We start from the raw sequence: 22,227 nt of genomic DNA, 5'->3' as shown, positions 1-22,227 counted from the left end.
TCTGGGACACTGTCTGTACATTTAAGCCACTTCCCACCCCTCCAGTGAATTTTCTGAGCATTTAATAGCACACAGGACATCTGAAATGCAGATGAGAAATAAAGGTCAGTGGGTTTTATGAATATCCCACGAGGCTCCCAGGGTTTTTTCTCAGTTTGACTGGAGCCATTTAAGGGGTCTCCAGAGTCCTTGGGAATGATCATGGGCTCCCATGTAGGGGGAGGGACAGTGCTACCAAGGCTGTGATTTGAACCCCTGGGAGGCCGGTTTGCTTTGTCCTCAGAAAACTCTGCACCCCACAGCCCCAGGCTTTCTCCCTTACCTTGGGGTAGGGGAGGACTTTTAGCCAAAATTCTTCCAGAGGTGTGGCTGGACTGTTTTCAAGCCATAGCACTCCATGGCTGGTCCCCCTTCTAGAAGAGACTCATGAAAAGGTGGCCTGGGGTGAAGGTGGGAGCTGGGGAGAGGGATTCCCACAGCGGGACCTCGAGACTAGGAGCTCAGGCTCTCGGCTCAGACAGACCTTGGTTCAAACCCAGACCTGCCACTCTTAGCTCTGTGACTCTCTCCAAGCCTCAGTTTCCTCCTCTGTAAAATGGGGATAACAAAAGCAACTATTCATCGATTCCATAAACTTTTGTTAACTGCCTACCACATGCTGGGTGCTGTTCTAGACCCTCTGGATGCACCAGAGAACAAAACAGCCAGAGCTTTCTTGTTCTTGGGCCAAGTCGGTCCCTGCTTATTTTCTGCCGATGGCTTTTCCTCCACCCTTCCAAAGCCTGCAGAGCCCTGGTAGACAAAAGGACACAGTGCCACCCACAGCTCGTCCCTCCCACAAGGTGACTGAAGGTGACCACGCTGTGCCCACAGCAGCTTTTCTCCCACTCACCAAGGGCTGGTTACCACCTGCCACCTTGTTGGGGGTCCACAGAATGCAAACTGATTCCCTCATTAATGGACTGTGGCCCAGACCCATGAAAACTCACAGAGAGAAGAAATGTATGTGATGTCTAGTGAATGAGTGGTCATTTTCTGTAATTAGTGGTCACTTCTGGCTGCTACCAACATGTTCTGTTCAGCTGCTCATCAGATGAGCCCTTATGTTGCACACAGTTATTCCGGGTCAGTGCCTGTCTGTCCTTAGAATAAAATGCATGGGCTTTGTGGCAGCTGCTTGCCACTCTGAGGTCATTCTGGTTCACTTAAGTGGGCAGCATTTAAGCAAGTGAACAACTCTTAAAATCCAGCCCCCATACCTCCTGCTCCCCGGGCCCTCTCTGCTGGGGGTCCACGCACCCTCCAGCAGCTGCTCCCATGAACTTGCCCGCTCTCCACCCTTGCGCTGCCCGGCTAGGCCCCAGCTGCTCCTCCTCCCCATTCCTACCACCTTCCAGCTCTCCACTCCGCTGAGCCGGCTAGCCTTCTGACTGCTGCTGGGAGCATCCCTGGGATGTCTTCCTCCCGGGCCTCTGCACACAGAGGCCCCTCTGCTTGGACTTGTCTCCCAGGAGAGCTGCCAGGCTGGCTTCCTCGCTCTCTCAGTCTCCTCAGAGGCCTTCCCCAACCTCCCAGAGTAAAACACATCCCCCACCGTCATTCCACCTCCCTGTTCTGATCCGCTTTTCTCCCAGCCCTTCTCACCACTGGCAACCCTAGGGTGGATCTATTTGTCTGTGTATTTGTTGGCTGTCTCCTCCACTGGACTGCAGGCTCCATGTGGGCAGTGCTTCTGTCTTTTCCTGTTCACGCTGCATCTCCAGCATTGGGACAGTGCCAGGCCTGGGGTAGACACTCAATAAATATATGTTGAAAGAATAAATGAGTGAATGAGCACCTGATAGGTATATTGAGGGGAATGATGGACCAGAGTCGATAACAAATAGCGTTCACTGGCTCACCGTGTGGCCAGCACTGTTATGAACCCTCTCTCACAGCTGGCCTCCCACACAGACAGCATCCTGATCCCTCTTTTTTTATTTTATTTTTTTTTTTATTTTTTGCTTTATCACAAATTTAATCAGTTATATGTATACATATGTTCCCATATCCCCTCCCTTTTGCGTCTCCCTCCCACCCTCCCTATCCCACCCCTCCAGGCGGTCACAAAGCACCGAGCTGATCTCCCTGTGCTATGCGGCTGCTTCCCACTAGCTATCTACCTTACGTTTGGTAGTGTATATATGTCCATGCCGCTCTTTCACTTTGTCACAGCTTACCCTTCCCCCTCCCCATATCCTCAAGTCCATTCTCTAGTAGGTCTGTGTCTTTATTCCTGTCTTACCCCTATGTTCTTCATGACCTTTTTTTTTTTTAAATTCCATATATATGTGTCAGCATACAGTATTTGTCTTTCTCTTTCTGACTTACTTCACTCTGTATGACAGACTCTAGGTCCATCCACCTCATTACAAATAGTTCAATTTCATTTCTTTTTATGGCTGAGTAATATTCCATTGTATGTATGTGCCACATCTTCTTTACCCATTCATCCGATGATGGACACTTAGGTTGTTTCCATCTCCGGGCTATTGTAAATAGGGCTGCTATGAACATTTTGGTACATGTCTCTTTTTGAATTATGGTTTTCTCAGGGTATATGCCCAGTAGTGGGATTGCAGGGTCATATGGTAGTTCTATTTGTAGTTTTTTAAGGAACCTCCATACCGTTCTCCATAGTGGCTGTACCAATTCACATTCCCACCAGCAGTGCAAGAGTGTTCCCTTTTTTCCACACCCTCTCCAGCATTTATTGTTTCTAGATTTTTTGATGATGGCCATTCTGACTGGTGTGAGATGATATCTCATTGTAGTTTTGATTTGCATTTCTCTAATTAGTAAAGATGTTGAGCATCCTTTCATGTGTTTGTTGGCAGTCTGTATATCTTCTGTGGAGAAATGTCTATTTAGGTCTTCTGCCCATTTTTGGATTGGGTTGTTTGTTTTTTTGTTATTGAGCTGCATGAGCTGCTTATAAATTTTGGAGATTAATCCTTTGTCAGTTGCTTCATTTGCAAATATTTTCTCCCATTCTGAGGGTTGTCTTTTGGTCTTGTTTATGGTTTCCTTTGCTGTGCAAAAGCTTTTAAGTTTCATTAGGTCCCATGTGTTTATTTTTGTCTTTATTTCCATTTCTCTAGGAGGTGGGTCAAAAAGGATCTTGCTGTGATTTATGTCATAGAGTGTTCTGCCTATGTTGTCCTCTAAGAGTTTGATAGTGTCTGGCCTTACATTTAGGTCTTTAATCCATTTTGAGCTTATTTTTGTGTATGGTGTTAGGGAGTGATCGAATCTCATACTTTTACATGTCCCTGTCCAGTTTTCCCAACACCACTTATTGAAGAGACTGTCCTTTCTCCACTGTACATTCCTGCCTCCTTTATCAAAGATAAGGTGACCATATGTCCGTGGGTTTATCTCTGGGCTTTCTATCCTGTTCCATTGATCTATCTTTCTGTTTCTGTGCCAGTACCATACTGTCTTGATTACTGCAGCTTTGTAGTATAGTCTGAAGTCAGGGAGCCTGATTCCTCCAGCTCCATTTTTCGTTCTCAAGATTGCTTTGGCTATTCGGGGTCTTTTGTGTTTCCATACAAATTGTGAAATTTTTTGTTCTAGTTCTGTGAAAAATGCCAGTGGTATTTTGATAGGGATTGCATTGAATCTGTAGATTGCTTTGGGTAGTAGAGTCATTTTCACAATGTTGATTCTTCCAATCCAAGAACATGGTACATCTCTCCATCTATTTGTATCATCTTTAATTTCTTTCATCAGTGTCTTATAATTTTCTGCATACAGGTCTTTTGTCTCCTTAGGTAGGTTTATTCCTAGATATTTTATTCTTTTTGTTGCAATGGTAAATGGGAGTGTTTCCTTGATTTCACTTTCAGATTTTTCATCATTAGTATATAGGAATGCCAGAGATTTCTGTGCATTAATTTTGTATCCTGCAACTTTACCAAATTCATTGATTAGCTCTAGTAGTTTTCTGGTAGCATCTTTAGGATTCTCTATGTATAGTATCATGTCATCTGCAAACAGTGACAGCTTTACTTCTTCTTTTCCAATTTGGATTCCTTTTATTTGCTTTTCTTCTCTGATTGCTGTGGCTAAAACTTCCAAAACTATGTTGAATAAGAGTGGTGAGAGTGGGCAACCTTGTCTTGTTCCTGATCTTAGTGGAAATGGTTTCAGTTTTTCACCATTGAGGACGATGCTGGCTGTGGGTTTGTCATATATGGCCTTTATTATGTTGAGGAAAGTTCCCTCTATGCCTACTTTCTGCAGGGTTTTTATCATGAATGGGTGTTGAATTTTGTCGAAAGCTTTCTCTGCATCTATTGAGATGATCATATGGTTTTTCTCCTTCAATTTGTTAATATGGTGTATCACGTTGATTGATTTGCGTATATTGAAGAATCCTTGCATTCCTGGGATAAACCCCACTTGATCATGGTGTATGATCCTTTTAATGTGCTGTTGGATTCTGTTTGCTAGTATTTTGTTGAGGATTTTTGCATCTATGTTCATCAGTGATATTGGCCTGTAGTTTTCTTTCTTTGTGACATCCTTGTCTGGTTTTGGTCTGATCCCTCTTTTTTTTTGCGGTACGCGGGCCTCTCACTGTTGTGGCCTCTCCTGTTGGGGAACACAGGCTCTGGATGTGCAGGCTCAGCGGCCATGGCTCACGGGCCCTGCCGCTCCGCGGCATGTGGGATCTTCCCGGACCGGGGCGCGAACCCATGTCCCCTGCATCATCAGGCGGACTCTCAACCACTGCGCCACCAGGGAAGCCCCTGATCCCTCTTTTACAAGTGAGGTACCAAGCCACCAAGAGGTCAGGTAACCCTCCAGGGAAGCCCTCTTTTACAAGTGAGGTACCAAGCCACCAAGAGGTCAGGTAACCCTCCAGGGAAGATTTAAGCTTGGATGAGCAGAGGTCAGCATACCCCCTGGGAGTAGCTCACTTCCAAGAGGAGAGGGAGAGGAAAGGAATGGAATTCCATATGCTTGGCCTGGTTTACTCTCAAAAACTCAGCCCCCAGACTTCCCTGGGAGGAGCTGGAGAGGCCAGGAGCGGGCCTCTGACGGCAATCTAGCCACACAAACAGTCCCTAGGAGCAGGGAGTGCTAGCTGGTCAAACCAGGACATCTTAAATCCTTTCCAGTGATTGTAGACAACGCAACTGTAAACACTAAATTTGCCGAGAGACTCGATCTTAATTGTTCCCAGCACTGGAAGAAATGATACTGATGTGAAGTGATGGTGGCGTTAGCAAATGCTACAGTGGCGATCATACAGCGATATAAATGGATCAAATCCATATGTTGTACTCCTTAAACTTACATGACGTTATATATCAAATATATGTCGATTTAAAAAAATCCTTTGCAACCCTGTAATTGTAGGCAATAGGCCAGAAGTATAACTCTCCAGACTAGGTGCAATTCCTCTGTACGTGCTTATGGCGCCCTGTAATTTTCCTTCATAAACCTCATCACAATGATAATTACGTAGTTATTTTTGTTTGATGATCTGCTTAGGGTCTGTCTTTCCATATGACTGTAAGGCCCAAGAAAGTACCAGGCCTTACTGCTGAATCGCCAGCACCAGCTCAGGGCTTGACCCTGAGGAAGGAAGGAAGGAAGGGGGGGAGGGAGGGAGGGAGGGAGGGGGGAAGGGAGGGAAGAAAGAAGGGAGGGAGGGAGGGGGGAAGGGAGGGAGGGAGGGAGGGAGGGGGGAAGGGAAGAAAGAAGGGCGGGAGGGAGGGAGGGTAGAGAGGGAGAATTAGAGAATCAAGGCTGGACTCAAGTGAGGGTGGCATTAAAAACTTCTAGGGTCCCTGCTGGTCAGAGCCTCCAGAGTTCTGCAAGGACCCAGCATTCAGGAAAGTTGCACCTTTTGGAGGCCTGTGGAGGGACTGGTACTGAGGGGCCGCTGCCTTCTCTCTTGCAGCCTGCCTGCAGCATCGCAGCTGCGACACCTGCATGTCCTCAGACCTGATCTTCAACTGCAGCTGGTGCCATGTCCTCCAGAGGTTTGTACCAGGCTCACCCTCTTATTCCCACAGGCAGACTGTGCAGGGGGGCAGATGGTGGCACGGCCCCACTCCCTGCCTCGGGCCTCATTACCAACATGAGGGTATCTCTGGCCAGCGCTACTGTGACACTTAGGACAAGAATATCATGAAAGTGAGTGTCTCCCTGAGGCTTGTGACCCATCAAGGTGACTATGTGTCACCCTGTGGTGACACTAGACTTCTGGAAGACCATTCAGAGATTCCAGCTACTGCAGCTCCCTCCTCACACCTGGGAGGGGTGGTTCATCCTCTGGCAGGCCTTCTCAAAGAGTGGTCCACAGCTGTGAGCATCCCAGAATCACCTAGGGCTTGCACTAAACATGCAGATTCCCGGGGCCCACCCCTGGCCCCCTGCATCAGGTCTCTGGGAGAGAAGCCCAAGAGCCTGCATTTTAACACGGTACCTCGTCTGCAAACAAGCGTGAGATCCGCCGGCTCAGGGACAGGATGAGCCTAAGACCCATTGCCATTGGAGGAGAACTCCATGACCCCAAATCAGCACATCAAGATCTTTCTCAGGCTGCAGAAGGGTTTCCTGAAAACCACGGGTGTGGAAATTGCAGGCGTCTGTGGAAAGCTGGAGCAAGTGACAAAGCTGTGTTTGCTTGGTTTTGGAAGCAGGGAAAATTCTGGCTGAGATTCAGGTTCAGGCATAAAGTTCTTAAATCCGAGTCATCTTCCTCTCCTTGTTCTGAAATCATTCCCCCACGGATTAGACTCAGAATCTGAGCCCTGTTCTCCTGTCCAAGATAAATAAATGGCAGGGGGGAAAAAAAAAGAATTTCTTTGGGGACTAGGCTTCCCATGAGAGTGGGAAAACCTATGAACTACAAGAGCCTTTAAGGCAATCTTGAAAAATTGCAAATTATAGAGGCTCTGAGTTCTCTGCAGCTGTCCTGAATCTGTCAGTGTTTCCTTTGCTCCTTTCCAGTATCCTGGTGCAGAAATAGAAGCCATTGCCTTTATAGGCCGCCTGCCTAGCACACAAGACACAGCTCTGGGCGGGGAAGAGAGAGGGGTTCTCATCAGGCCTCCCAGGTGTTCTTCCCAACAGCTGTGCTCTTATTCACTCTCTTGGGGCCTCAGTTTGTTTTCCCTGTAAAATGGGCTGGGGTTATGTGATTCGGGGAGATGTGGGTGAGGAACATGCCTGTTACTTTAACTCCTCAAATACCAGATAGTATTTTTGCCAAGTGTTCAGGGACCTTCACATGAAAGGCACAGAGCCTCAGAGAGAGTACACAGGGCACACCCCAGGTTGGTTCTTCCTGGTGTGGAGCTTTGCGGTGTGGTCCATCTTGTGCACTTTCAAGTTTGAGAGTCACTGTCTGAGCATAGGGAGATAATCCAGATGACTGCAGAGGAGCCCTGGAATGCTGGGGCTGGCTGCCACCGCATGACTCAGTCAGTGTCCACCAACAGCTGAGCCATGAGAACTGCAAAATGGGTCAGATGAAAGCAAAACCCTGGCTTGATACACCCCCCACTTAATGCATATGCCCAAACCCTGAAAACTATGACAGTTTAATGAGGGTTGGTCAGGGGGAGGGCAGGGCCTTGGGTGTGGACACTGCCTTTGCTGGGTTATGTCAACTACGGGACAAAGAAGCTCCATCAGGGATCCTGTCCCCAGATGTCCGTGGGCCTGGGCTCACCGAGCATGGGCCCCTTCTTGACAGATCTCTGGAGCCTCAGCTTCAACTAAGAGCTGACTCCAGGTTCCTAAAAAGCCAGGGGTCAGAGCTGGTGCAGGGGGCCGGCCACCATGGTCTCTGCCACCAACAGCTGCTTGAAACCACCACATGGGTTCTCGGCTTCCCCTCCACCTACTCTGCCCTCTGCAGCCTCCCAGAGCTTCCCCTCCCCGTGCTGGGGCCAGATCTGATTTAGATTATTTCACTTTTCATGCAGGTATTTTCCTTTTATTCCTATTGCCCCCCAGTGACCCACTCTGAAGTCTATGGGTGACTTTGACTCCAGGATTTGGCTCTGGAAATGAGGGTCATACATAACCTTTGTCTTACAGTGTTATCATGAGGGTCCCATGAGATAGTGCCGGAGCAGCATGTGACTGGGGCAGCACCTGGCATTCAGGAGGCACTCAAACAATGGCCATTTCTCACGCCCTTCTCCTTTGCATCTGGGTTGGTTGGCCCCGAGCTTGGAAAGGGGGTGCTCTTAGACATTTATCAAAGGCTCAGTCCTTGAAAGAACCAGTTAGTTTGGCCTAAAAGAAACTTTAGTCCCCAGCCCCCAACAATGCCTAATCTTCCATCCCTCAAGGGAGGGGGCACGGAGGACCTGACAGAGGGGGTGTGGATGGCTCAGCTCAGCTGCCCCTGCTGCAGGAGGAGCAGCTCAGAGACATCTTCAGAAGGAGAGACAGACAGCGCCTGGAAGCCTCAGCCTCACCAGGTCTCGGATAGATGGGCAGGCAGTTGCTGGTGCAGAGTTAACCAGCCACGAATCCTTTCGCAGCACTGGTGGCTTGGGATATTATCTTCCCATGCGGAGGTTCCTGAGCTTACGTAGGGCTGGGTGGATTCTCCTGGCACCAAAGAGTGAAGAACGGAACTTTGAGCGTGATGCCATGGAGAACATTCTCTGGTTCATCCTTGCACCACACCCCTTCCCTAGGGAAGCACTGACATCTTCCAGCCCAGCTGAGCCCTCATTGTCCTCCGGGAGCCCTTGCCAACCAGTGTTGAATCTCTCCCAGTCTCTGGCAGGACCCTGGCTTCTGCCTTTCAGTGATCACACAGGGGGTGTTGGCCAGATTGGCTGATGTCCACCCTCAGCCCCGCCCCTCCTTGACAAGTTTAGGCTCCTCCACAAAGAAAGGGGGCTTGGTGAAGGAGTAAGACTTTCCCCAGATGAGAACATGTGTGTGAATTCCCTGGATTCTCAGCAATTTCATGGCCGCCCAGAGTCAGGAGGGCCTTAAAGGTCATTACAGGTCAAGCAATCTGTCAGTTCCCTACACACACCACATCTGGGCAGATGTGGCCTTGGTCCTGGGGAGCTTGGTCAGGAGGAGGGAGAAGATGCCACACATAGCTTCCCCTCCTTTGGGGAAAGGAGTGGAGGGGGCGGGAGGGTCTGACTCTCGCTCCCACGGCACCTGCCCAGTGGTCTTGGGGAGGTTCGCCCCCTCCTTGCTATCATCGAGAGCTGTTACTGCATAGGGGGAGGTGAAGGGGAGGGCTTCTCTGTCAATCCCATCACGCCTCTGGCCTTCTGGTTTCCCCTGCAGATGCTCCAGTGGCTTTGACCGCTACCGCCAGGAGTGGCTGTCCTATGGCTGTGCCCAGGAGGTGAGAGGCTTAAGTGAGCCAGTTGTGGGGAAGAGCAGGGCTGCTAGCTCGGGTAGCTCTTCTCAAGGCATCTCGGGCTCTTGATGAAATTCTCCCCTCCACCTGGGGCTTGTCTCCCTGTCTGCTCTGAGCCAATTAGACCCACGTGGGAGGTTTCCGAGGGCTCGATAGGTCCCTGAGACAAGCACTTCTGGGGACTTGGCCTGGAGCTGGCAGCTCTCCAGGGGCTCTTTTGGTCCTTACAGAGGGTACGTTGGGCGTGGCCTTGGCCACAGCGGGATCCTCCGGGAGGCTGTGCACCTGGTGGTGTTCAAAAAGCGACTCCCGGCTCCAGTCCTCCGGCATTTGAGGAAGGCAGTGGTTCTGGGAACGAGGAGGGTTGTTCCTGGCACCTCCCATTTAGAATCCCATGCAGGTTCCTTCTCACTGCTGGAATTTTCCATGAATGCTCAACACTTTGACTCTGGGTGGGGAGCATCCAATTCTCACACCTTATACTGACACAGACGCTTTCATCCATGCATCCTTCCCCCCTCCCTTCCTCTCTCCATTGCAGTACAAGCACAGCGCATGCGCCCAGCACTTCCCCGCATGCTGCCCTGCACTTGCTCTGATTTAATCCTAACACGGTCCCCGGGAGCTGGGGGCCAGTGCCCCCACTGACCGGAGCGGGAAACTGAGGCTCAGAGAGGTTTAGTGATTTGGCCTGCAGCTCACAGCTGGTAAGATGGTGAAGGTGCCAGGCCCAGCATTTAAATGCGAACCCCCAGAATTACTGCTATGTGCTCACCACCATCTGCTTTATCAGTAAGGCTGGGTGAGCTGTTTCTGGCCTTTAAAAAAAAAAAAAAAAAAAAAAAACTTTGTCCATCCAGAAGCCTACTTCTGACGTTGACTGTTGGTGAACGTACAGATTCCCTTTATTTAAGATTGGCATCTCAGCTCCTTCTTTCAGGAAGGATTCGAAGCAGCTGACAGATAAATTGCCCTGTAAGATAAGACGCTTTCAGGATAAAGTGGAAAGCTTAAATGTATTCAGAGCCCAGCTTTGGTTAGATTACCATGCTTGGGCCACGCACCGGAATCTTAAATCTTCTGGCCGCTGAGGGATGCAAGCGCCCCACCATCCTCCTGTGTGCAGCACGGCCGCCGGCGAGGCCTCTGTCCAGGGCAGCACAGGATCTCTCTTGCAGGCAGAGGGCAGGACGTGTGAGGACTTCCAGGACGAGGACTCCTTCTCGTCCTCCCCCGACAGCTCCTTCAGCCCCTTTGACGGAGACCTCACCACCACCTCCTCTTCCGTCTTCGTCGACAGCCTCACCACGGAAGGTAAGAGCTGGGAGGAGCCACCGCCCTGGAGCATCACTGTCCCTGGGGATTATCTCAGGGAACAGGGTTGCTCCATCCTTTCACACCTGAGGCTCCAAGAGTGGGGGCACTTGCTGGTGAGAGGCAGAAGCCAGGTTTAGAGCGAGTGGACTCCACGCCCATATCAGGGCTGTGGGACGGAATTCACTGTGGCGAGGGGAAAAATTACTGTCCCAGCACACCGCCAGGTATTTTATATAATATCACGGTTCATCTTAATAGCGATCCTTAGAGAACCTGTGACGTCTTAGCATCCCTGTAGCAGGTATGAACTCAGTCCACACACTCAGACGTCAGGGAAAGATTGCCTGATTTTTCTGACTTCCCTTCCGGCTCCCACCCCTCGCCAAGCTGGGCTGGTGGGGAGTTCCACCCCTGCTGTCCTGGGACTTGGCTACCCAGTCCTGTGACATCCAGCGGGCAGAGGGTAGGGTGGGGCAGCTCTGACCATCTTGGGTTGCTACTGATCCATCTCTGCTTCTTCAGGCCTGGGTGTCCCTGGGGCCTTCTCTGCCATCCCCATGTTACCGCTGGAAGGGTGACTGCTGGGTTCTTGTCCTCTCAAGGGAAAGAATTCAATTGAGAGACATAGAGTAGTTTTAAGCAGCAAGAGTTTTATTAAGCAAAGCAAAAGTACACCCTCAAGAAGGGAAGACAGTGAGCTGTCTAGGCACCAGAAGCAGCCCTGCAGGGAGGGTAGGGCTGGGTTTTTCAAAATCGTGGAAAGTCCCTCCCTGTGTGCTGCATCATTGGATTGACAAGTTGATTGACAGCTTTAGGTTATATGACTTTGCTCCTTGTATGCAGGCACTTACCCATAAGCACCCAATCAGAAATGGGGGTGAGGGTGGGGAACCACAATGCTAATTTATTATAAATACCGCATAATGAACGCCAGGTTAGTCTGAGTCACCTCTTAGGTCTGGGTGCACCTGTGCCAACTGGTGCTGATGGTTTGGAAAACCCTGTTGGGTTTTCAATATCTTGCTTGGTCCTGATAAGGCTGGAAACTTAGCGGTCCTTAACCACAAAAAGGGAGGATCTCTGGGCATGTTCTGGTCACCAGTGTCCAGGTGGGGAGGGAAAGATGACCCCATCTAGGATGGGGCGGGACCCACTCACGTCTGACTAGCTACCTAACACCGTCTTTAGTTCCACGGTCCGTTTCTTCCCATTTCTTTGAGTCCAGTTCTCAGAATTGTGGCAGCTTATGTCATGGCTACAGTCTGGTCATCATGTAGTTAACTTCTTCCACCTGATGGGGATTTCAGTATCTATAAGACAGCTCAAATGATACGGCTCAGAATATTATCTATAGCCCTTGAAGAGGAACTAAAGGTCCTTGACTATGCTTAATGCCTAGACTATTATTATGCAGTCTTATTGGACTACTTCCCCTTGTTTCTGCATCTTCTCACATCTCTGATTAAACTTATTCTTTGGCTAAAGTTTTTCCACAGACAAAAGGTAGGCTGAGGACATGGGGGGCAAGGACCGTAGGGTCCTGCTCCGTTTCACCCAGGCCTGGGGTCTTATTGAAGCTGCTAGAGGTCCAGCCACCCTGTGGGGAACCCCGTGCAGGCTCCTCGGATTCTTTGGCTATCTCTGAGAAATTCCTCCCTCATCCTTTTTCAATACGTGGCATCTAGGTTTTAGCCACTTGCCCTAAGTCTAAGACTGAAAGACTTATGGGCTCTTACCACTTCCCCTGAGCGAGATTACCTGTTTGAAAGGGGCAAATGGAAAGCAGGAAAGGAGAAAAAAGTTAATATTTTTAAACATTATTCATCCACAATCCCATTTTATCGACAAGGAAATGGGCTCATAAGGAGCAAAGTAGTTTGCTCAGTGGTGGAATGTTCTTTTCGTGGTGCCCCCCTGACTTTTTAAATGCAGCCTAGAGGACTGGAGAGCAGGAACCCATGGATCTGGCTGGAGGGACGTGAACAGTTGATAGAAAGAGAAAATATTTAAGGGCACTGACCATGTGCCACATAGGGTGGTAACATTGTGCACCCACTAATATTCACTTAGTCTTCCTAACAATCCTGTACATTGATGTAGTTTGATCCTCATTTTACAGAGGAGACACTATGGCTCAGAGAGGTTGATAGCTTGCCCAAGGTCACACAGCCAGGAAGAGGTGGAGTCAGGTCTCATCTAGCTCCAAAAGCAGCAGTCTTGCCCCTCGACCCCACTGCCTTTCTCAGTGCTGAAAAAAAATAGAAAAGCATCTTCATGGATTCAATGGGTGGAAAAATAGGGAAGGGTGAACAAGTGGGCAGATTCAGACAGGTCCCAGCACTCTGAACTTGCCCAGGAATAACAAGTAACTGGTTAAAGCTCAGGTATTGAGAGCAGAGACTGTGCTAGTGCTGCGAGGGATTCAATAAATCAAATGAAAAATGACACAGGAGGAGATCTTGCCTTCAGGGAGTTAATAACTGAGTCCAGGGGTGACCTTCCAGTTAAAGGAAACTCTACTTAAAAAGAAGAACCCCTGGCCAGTCACGCCTGAGTTAACCCTATGTGCTACTGAGGGCACGGTCTGAGCCCAGAGCTGGGCTGGGGGCTGCACACCCCGTCCTCCAGGTCAGAACCCAGCCTTTCCCTCAGAGGTTTATGTCTTCATGGGGCATAGTGCCTGAGGCCAGAAGGGTGTCTGTGTGGGCATGGAGAGCCCAGCGCATGGCATCTGGGGGCTGGATTCAAATCACTTGGAAGTATTCTCCATTTCTCCCGGGTTATTGCCCTGATGAGCTGTCCCTACATAGAGGCAGCGTGTTCTGTTTATCAGTTTTATCATGTGTGTGTCTTCTATCAGCCCAGGAATGTGTCATTTCTGTTTGCTGTGTAATAGTCCCCAAAAGAAAAACATATGTCCTTCCAGTCCTGGAGGGGGTGGTAGAGATTGTTAGGTTACCTCTACAAGAAAAGAACTGGGGGGACTTCCCTGGTGGTCCAGTGGTTAGGACTCCATGCTTCCACTGCAGGGGGCACAACTTTGATCCCTATCAGGGAACTAAGATCCTGCAAGCCATGTGGTGCAGCCAAAAAAAAAAAGAAAGAAAGAAAAGAAAAATTGATAAAGACTTCCCCCCACCCCAAACTCTCAAGGTGTCCGGAGGGACAGGTTTGGGTCACTCCCTGCCTGTGCAATTATAACCCACACAGGGAGACTTACTGGAGGCAGAGTATATCTCGGGGTCCAGGAAGACGTTGTGAATGAAGGGGATACAGCACTTCAGCCAGGGGGACCCACCCGGTCAGAGCAGAGCTGGAGAGCAGAGAAGTTAGTGAGAGCAGCTGCTGGAGGGTGTGTGGAGCTCTTCTGTCACCAGCCAGCCAGAGGAACGGAGAGGACCCGGGGAGCAGGAGGTATGGGGGCTGGATTCTAAGAGTTGTTCACTTGCTTAAATGCTGCCCACTTAAGTGAACCAGAATGACCTCAGAATGGCAAGCAGCTGCCACAAAGCCCATGCATTTTATTCTAAGGACAGACAGGCACTGACCCGGAATAACTGTGTGCAACATAAGGGCTCACCTGATGAGCAGCTGAACAGAACATGTTGGTAGCAGCCAGAAGTGACCACTAACTACAGAAAATGCCCACTCATTCACTAGACATTACACGCATTTCTTCTCTCTGTGAGTTTTCATGGGTCTGGGCCACAGTCCATTAATGAGGGAATCAGTTTGCATTCTGTGGACCCCCAACAAGGTGGCAGGTGGTAACCAGCCCTCGGTGAGTGGGAGAAAAGTTGCTGTGAGCACAGGGTCGTCACCTTCAGTCACCTTGTGGGAGGGACTGGTAGGTGTCCTTTTGTCTGTCAAGGGTAGATGTGGACTGGGCTACAATGGATTTCCAATGGTCTAGATTCAAAACAAGTTGATTCCAATCAAGTTAATTTGTCCAAAGATGTTTAGGGTTACTTTGGTTAGTGTTGAGTAACCAATTCATCATTTCAACTTGTAGTAACAAAATAGATTCAGAGGCATACATAAATACCTAGTGTATTGAAATTCCTGAAGAAAACGTATCTTTCTATTATATGCCTACAACTGTCTATTTGTTTTGTTTTACTTTGAATTTTTAGGGGTGCTTTTTATCATTTTATTTTATTATTATTATTTTTTAAATTTATTTCTTCATTTTTGGCTGCGTTGGGTCTTCGCTGCTGTGTGCAGGCTTTGTCTAGTTGCAGTGAGCAGGGGCTACTCTTCGTTGCGGTGCGTGGGTTTCTCATTGTGGTGGCTTCTCTTGTTGCAGAGCATGGGCCCTAGGCGCGCCGTCTTCAGTAGTTGTGGCACGCGGGCTCATGGGGTCTAGAGCGCAGGCTCAGTAGTTGTGGCTCACAAGGTTAGTTGCTCCGCGGCATGTGGGATCTTCCCAGACCAGGGCTCGAACCCGTGTCCCCTGAATTGGCAGGCGGATTCTTAACCACTGAGCCACCAGGGAAGTCCCGAGGAGTGCTTTTTAAATTTAACTTTTTTATAAATTATGTAACAGTTAAATGATAATTACCATGGTTCCAAAGTCAAATCTACAAAGGTAGCTCTGTTCAAAGAAGTTTAGTTTCTAGTTTTCTCCCCTCCGCCCTATTACCTCTTTCCTCTATGAGGGATCATTTAAAATTTTTCTTATGGTTTATTCTTTCAATATCTAATGTGATTTTTTGATATTTGAAGATTTATTGGCAATGTATAGCAGAGCAGGATGCCCCGTCCAGGCGCTGGAAGTGTAAATAGCTGGGTATTGAGAGGCTCACAGTCTATGGAATCAATGGGACCCAAGATGCCACAGAAACAGATACCAAATGCAATGGGACACAGGGGAGGACACACCCATCTGTCCTCCGGGAAGTGATGGGCCTGCACCAGGACTAGGGTGAGGCAAGTGAGGCACTCAGGGCAGGTATCAAGTTTAAGGAGGCACCAAAAAAAAAAAAAAAAAAGCAATAATTAAGATAATAATCTTTTCTTGCAATATTTGTAAACATCAAAATTAATGCCAAAAATTCCATAATAAACAAAATTTCAAAAAATTCTAAAAAGACAGGATCAGACCCTGTGTCATGTGTATCACCCTAGCCCCAGCCCTGCAGGGGGCATTTCAGGGGTGGGACTTTTTTTTTTTTTTTTTTTTTTTTTGTGGTACGTGGGCCTCTCACTGTTGTGGCCTCTCCCATCGCGGAGCACAGTCTCCGGACGCACAGGCTCAGCGGCCATGGCTCATGGGCCCAGCCGCTCCGCGGCATGTGGGATCCTCCCTGACCGGGGCACGAACCCGTGTCCCCTGCATCGGCAGGCAGACTCTCAACCACTGCGCCACCAGGGAAGCCCCAGGGGTGGGACTTTTGAAAGAGAAGGGGAGGAACATGCAGCAGCTCAGAGACCTGAGAGGGCTCCAAGGTCAGCAGAGCCTTGGGTAGCTTGTCACAAACACTGACACGCTGTTGAGTTGTGGCCAGTGGTAGGAGAAAAGAAGATTGGGACACACTGAGAAGGGCCTTGAACATCTGTGAACAAAGGGGAGCCAGTGAAAGCCTTTAAAATGAGGAGGATGGTGGAGGTGCTAGAGGGGAAGGAGGAACGAAGTGCAGGTTGCAGGCCCTACATTGTGGAAGGTTCCGCTGGTTTAGCGTTTTGATGCCTGAAGCAGTCATCTCCAGTCATCTAGAGCATTCTCCTGACATGGAATTCTTGCTGTCCTTTCCCCATAGGAATTTGTGGGGAGGAGCCACAGGAAGGGCCAACCTTTGGAACTTATTTAGGAGGCTGCAAGATACACTCCTTGAGGTGTAGAGGGAGTGTGTTGTACCCTGGGAAGTCTCCAAGCAGATTCGATCTTGTGACACACACACGTCTCCTCAAATCCTTCCTCAGCTTCCCGCTGCCCCTTAGGAGACTGCCCCGTAGGCCCTCAACTTGGCTTTCCAGACAGCTGATCCCCCCACCCCCCGCTTCACCCTCCTCTCACCACCCTTCACTCACATCCTCGCTACCCTCCAGCTGCACTGAACTGCTTTCTTTGTCTCAAGTGGCCAAGCTCTTGCTGACTCCAGCCTTTGCCCCCACTCTCTCCTCTGTCTGGGACGCTTTCTCCCAGCCCCATAGCTCATCCCTCCTTCTTGACCCCCTTTGTCTGGGTGAGGCCCCCAGTCGGAGTCAACTCCCAGTAAACACTCAGTAAATAGTTGTTGAATGTGTGAACACTACGAAAAGTTGGCTTGTCTGTGGCCTTCTCCCTTTACACGGCTGCGTGACTTTGAGCAAGTCACCTCCCCTCTCTGTGCTTCAGTTTCCCAGCCTTCAAAATGAAGGGTTGGACTGGAACCTCCCTAAAGTCTCATCCAGACCTAGTGACAGAGGCCATCATGATTCCACTAATCTTGTGCCTTCTCTCCTTTCCCTTTGAAGATGACACCACGTTGAACCCCTATGCAGAAGGAGAGGGTGAGTGCAGAACTGCCTGCACCTCTCCATCACACCACTGCCTCTTGGACCCACCCTGGAAGAGGGTGCAGCCGTCTCCTGGCCTTTTTGCTTTTACTCTGAGTGGGGGAGGGGGAAACAACAGCAGCCTGCGCTTCCCAGACTTCCTGCTGGGTGGGAAGGCAGGGGGCTTCTGGGAACAGACCCCCTAGACTGAAGGAGCAAATCTACATCTAGACATTTCTCATCTCAGCCAGGAGCCTCCTGTGGTTCTTCTCCTGGCCTCTGTGGCCCTTGAGTATCCTCTTCCCTGATAGGAGTGAGAGGAGGAAGTGAGGGCTAAGCTAGGGCAGGCATGGCTGTGTGGGCCTGTGGCCCTGGCTTCTGTCCCCAGGGGCCTCCCAGCCAATGAGGGGTGGAGAGCAGCTCCTCTCACTCAAGTGGCATTTGATTCCCAACCTGGCTTGGCAGAGAGTACATAAACATTGCCCACCGCAATTTTTACAGGGCGCCAGAAGGTGGGGTCCCCTTTCCCCAGGACTGCCTGGGGGATAACCTCCTCTCTGGGGACATGGGTGACCCCGCCTCCCCTGCCCTTTGCCCAGAGCCAGCTCAAGCCCTTGCTGCAACTACCACAAAGGGGAGATGGAAGAGCCTTCCAGCCCCAGGGGCTGGGAGACTGTTACCTGGGCTCCAGCAGGAGAGGAGGGGCTGTTAACGCAGCACATCTTGATGGGGTCTCCCACGGGAGATGGAGCCATTGCTGCTCTGTGGGCTGTGGGTGTGAGTGTACACGTGTGTCTGTTGGGCTGGGGGGAAGCAGGGGGCCCTGGGCCGCGTTCCCCTTGCTCTGCACCATGTGCTCATCATCCCAAGCTCTTCCCCTCAGATCATAGGGTCACTGAAGGCTGAGGTCTGATGGCCAGCTCAGGAGAGGCCAGCTTGGGGCGTGTCATCGCAGCTCCCCCAGCTCTTGGCAGATAGAGGCATGAACCACGCACAGGAGTGCCCCAGGATAGTTTCTCTCCTGGTTTTTTTTTTCTGCTGACAGAGAAAAGGGGATGGGGAACATAATGATTTTGGATGCACACAACATCTTATTAAAAATCTCTACCCCCTGTTGACTCCCACTCCACCCACCAGCGATGTAAAGTGGGTTCAATATTTGTGTTGCTTACATGCTCATCTGTCTTCTCTATGTCGTTATCTCCACATCCTTTTAGGGTAGGGAGAAGGAGCAAAAGCCCACCCCAGGTAATATCAGGGAACTAGGTTTCTTGGTGGCTGGCACTCACTGTGTCCTTGGACAAATCACTTCATCTCTCTGTATTTCCATTCCTTCAGCCGTACGAGAAAAGGGTTGGACTGCATGAGCTTCCAGCTCGATAGTCTATGGAAAATACCCAGTCTTCTCCTGGGGAATGTATTTCAAATGCTTGGAATGTCCACAAAGAGTGTCTACTGGTTTATTAGCCCTCAGAGTGTCTAGTTCATTTCTTTTATTGAGTTCCTCTGATGGGTCTGCCAATTTTTCTAAGAGTTGAAAACACAGAGATGAATAAGACACTGTCCTTGCCCTACAGGAGGTCACAATCTGGTCATGGACAGTGACAGGTAAAAATGTGGTCATTTTGCTATCATAATAGCTAACACTTTTTAAAGTTGTGCAAGATACCAGCCGTGATCCTCAGCAGTTGACAAGAATTATCTCATTTTCACCCTCTCAGTAACCCTACCAGGTACTTAACATTATTACCCTTGTGCTACAGAAACAATAACCGAGACACAGAGAAGTTAAATAATTTGCCCAAGGTCACACAGCTCGTAAGTAGCAGAGCCTGGATTTGAATCCAGGCAGCCAGACTCCAGATCCCAACTCTTAACCATCACATGCCCTTTGTGAATTCCTTAAAAGAACTTATATGGGATGCATACTGGAGAGAAATTTTATGATCCTTAGTAGACATTTGGGCAACTTTTAAGTGATTTTGGAAAACCACCTGAACCGTGCTAAGAACAAAGTTAATGTCATACTCATAATGGTTCCACCGACTCCACCTTTTCATGTATTTGATAAGTAGACCTGAAGGTTCAGTCGGCTTTCATCTCTGGGACTTTGTCAGAACCCAGGACCCCATGACCCCACCTTCCTTGCTCCCCTGACCTAATGGTCTCTCCACAGGCCTTCAGAACAACCTGTCCCCCAAGACAAAGGGCCCCCCCTTGCACCTGGGCACCATCGTGGGCATCGTGCTGGCCATCCTCCTCTTGGCGGCCATCATCCTGGCTGGGATCTACATCAGTGGCCACCCCACCTCCAACGCTGCGCTCTTCTTCATCGAGGTCAGTGCGGGATTGGGCCGCCTCTCTGGCGTCTGCATCAGTGTTTCCCCAGCCTTTCAGTACCTGCCTCTCCCCATCTCATCCCTCACCCGCCACGTGCCAGCCTCCTGTTTCCACCTGAGGGGCTTCATTGACTCCATCCAGGCACATCTTGCACTGCCGGGCGCCCTCTGAGTCCCGAGCCCCCCAGGGCTTGACCCCTCAGGACACCTCCGGGCCTCTTGCCCTGTTGAACAGCCTCTGCTTTTGCGCTCCCATTTGTGAAATCAGAACAGTCCCCAGAAGAAAGAAAGAGGCCAAAAATGCCTCACATGACCCTTGAGTGCTGTGCAACCATCCCTAATGATTTATGGTCTCTCACACCCAAATTCCAGGCCTGGTGCTTATTCAAAGCCATAATGGAACTGAGGTCTCTGCCCCTTGGCCTGCTGTGTGCGATTTTCGATTAGATTTGACAGGCCATAGTAATCATAAGAGTTGCTCTGTCTGGGAGCCTTTGTTGAGGAGGCTGCAGTTTGCAACATCTCAGGATTCAGAAGAGCCAGCCTGAGGTGCAGCATGGGAAGTAAGGCCTGGGCCCCTTCACTCTGGGCCACAGAGCTCAGCCGGCATCTGACCAGCTCTCTGAATCCTACAGTGATGGGGCCTCTGGGACTGCAATCCTCCACATGGGTCACAAGCCCCCGACCTCATCACCCAGAGGCCTAGGTGGTTCCCTCCTCTCTGTTTAGATGCCCCCTGTTTCTTATGAATTCTAACCAGTCATTCTTAGGTTAAGATTAAGACCTCCTGAGGCTAAGACCAACCTTGTTTCAGCTGGGGAACCTGCAGATCCCCAGCCACAGGGATGCTGACCAGAGGTCTGATGCAGGCCTGGGAATCTGCATTTCCTTCAGCTCCCCAGCTCTGATGCAGGACCTGTACTATCTGGAGGGTTATCTTAGCATTTCCAGAGCCTCCCAGATCATTCCATCTCTCACCCACTCGCTCACTTTCCACAGTCTCAGGACTCCACTCAGTGTGCTGCTGAGCTTTTCACCTTGTGTCCTGCAGGCCACGCGGCGAGGAATAAAATGACCTCTTCCTTCCCAACTCCTGGGGCTCCCAGCAGGTTTCCCAGGGGGGCGAAGGATCACAGCCGGGAGCCTTCTGGGGGAGAGGGCCCTAAACTTCACCCTCCGCCAGCACCTTTGAGAAGTGCTCAGAGCCGCCCCCGGGGGAAGGGGGAGGGGGAGGGTCCCGGGGGAGGGATCGTGCCCGCTGACTCTGCGCCTGTGTCCCCGCAGCGGAGACCTCGCCGCTGGCCGGCCATGAAGTTCCGCAGCCACCTTAACCATTCCACCTACACAGAAGTTGAGCCCTCAGGCCACGAGAAGGAGGGCTTCGTGGAGGCCGAGCAGTGCTGAGAGCGCCAGGTCTCCCTTGGAAGGGTAGGAAGGAAGACCCGGGGACCTCAGCAAACATGAGTCAAAGCAAAGCAGAGAAGTGACTTTCCTTGGCCTCCTCTGAACACACCCTGGCTGGGAAGCTGAGCCCATGGTCTGTGGTGCCAGAGCTATAGTTTGGCCATCACACCCCAACTATTGAAGCAGGAGGCAGAAAAGCAACCACATTGAATTTTTAAGGAACAGTAACCTAATTTCAGCCTGTTTTGATGCCAGGGGTCTCCCCTTCTGAGTCTCTCAGTGGTCTACTCTGTAGCTGCCTCAGAGGTCCCCTCCCACCTGGAGACGGCCAGATGCCTTGCTCCGGTCACCTGACGCCCCTGCATATGACACAAGAAAACCCAGTTCTAGACTGAGGCCGCTGTATTCCAGGGTCCATAGACTCCAGAGCTGGTCCTCAAGGCTATGGATGCAGCATATTTTGCCCCAGCTTCTGTGCTCTGGAAGTCTGAAGAAGGAGTTCTCTCCATCTGTTAAAACACAGGTATGGCTGCTCCCAGCCCGTTTGGCAAGCCACTGACTGGCATGCTGGCATCAGAAGAAAGCCAAATGAGAGAAGAAAGAACTTGTGGGAAGATTGTATTTTTAGGCTTCACTACCCCAGCTTGACCTTTCTGCTGAGAACCAGTACTTCTGCAACAAACGTGTGTTGCCCGTGTTGCAGGCTTTATCCAACTGCGGCCCAGCCCGGGCCTGGCGAGCCGTGCTGTGCATGGCCACGTCTACCCTGCGGGCTCTTCATTCCAATGGCACGTTTGATGTCCACTGTATTCACTGGCCTGGTCTTCCGTCAGTGCCAGTAAGTACCTCCAAAGGCAGGGCCTGCCTGATTAATATTTTTCCTCCTCTGAGCTGGAATTTTATAGCCATTAAAGAGAAACAAGGTGGAGAGAGGACTTCTTGAAACATACCCAGCAGGGAACTTCAGTTGGATTCTGTTGAAAAGCAAAGCCTCCAGAGGGATTGGGATAGAGGAAGCTGGTGTGGGAAAGAGAGACTTTATACGTAAGACCTTGACCTGGAAAGTTGCTTGCATCTCCCCAGCTCTGCCGGGCAGAGAGTTCTTGGGGCAGAGAGTTTAGGCTCCCAAACGTAACCTGGTTTTAAGGGAGTTCTGTCCCAGGGATGAGTTGGGGTTGCTTCTGAAGAGCATTTCAAGTGAAAACCTATAGTTCACCCTCATTCAAAGTAAAAAACATCATCAGCAAATAAACATTAAATCACAGTCTCCACTTAGTCACA

General features: G+C 50.2%; 1 protein-coding gene across 1 annotated transcript in view; it reads left to right on the top strand.

Moving 5' to 3' along the window:
- The window catches only part of PLXDC1 (plexin domain containing 1), a gene marked incomplete at both ends in the record, with an annotated part of 62,586 nt that extends 41,640 nt beyond the window's left edge, over positions 1 to 20,946 (top strand). Inside the window, 6 exons of the mRNA XM_079725012.1 lie at positions 5,957 to 6,038; positions 9,334 to 9,394; positions 10,588 to 10,723; positions 17,183 to 17,218; positions 19,380 to 19,540; positions 20,827 to 20,946. Of these exons, the coding sequence (XP_079581138.1) occupies positions 5,957 to 6,038; positions 9,334 to 9,394; positions 10,588 to 10,723; positions 17,183 to 17,218; positions 19,380 to 19,540; positions 20,827 to 20,946 (596 nt within the window). The remainder of the gene's footprint in view (positions 1 to 5,956; positions 6,039 to 9,333; positions 9,395 to 10,587; positions 10,724 to 17,182; positions 17,219 to 19,379; positions 19,541 to 20,826) is intronic.
- Positions 20,947 to 22,227: the final 1,281 nt, after the last annotated feature.

This window comes from Hyperoodon ampullatus (assembly GCF_949752795.1).
Source record: "Hyperoodon ampullatus genome assembly, chromosome: 19".
NCBI classification, from domain to species: Eukaryota; Metazoa; Chordata; class Mammalia; order Artiodactyla; family Ziphiidae; genus Hyperoodon; species Hyperoodon ampullatus.
Note: the sequence above shows the minus strand (reverse complement) of the source record. Positions and strands in the feature narration are given on the sequence as shown.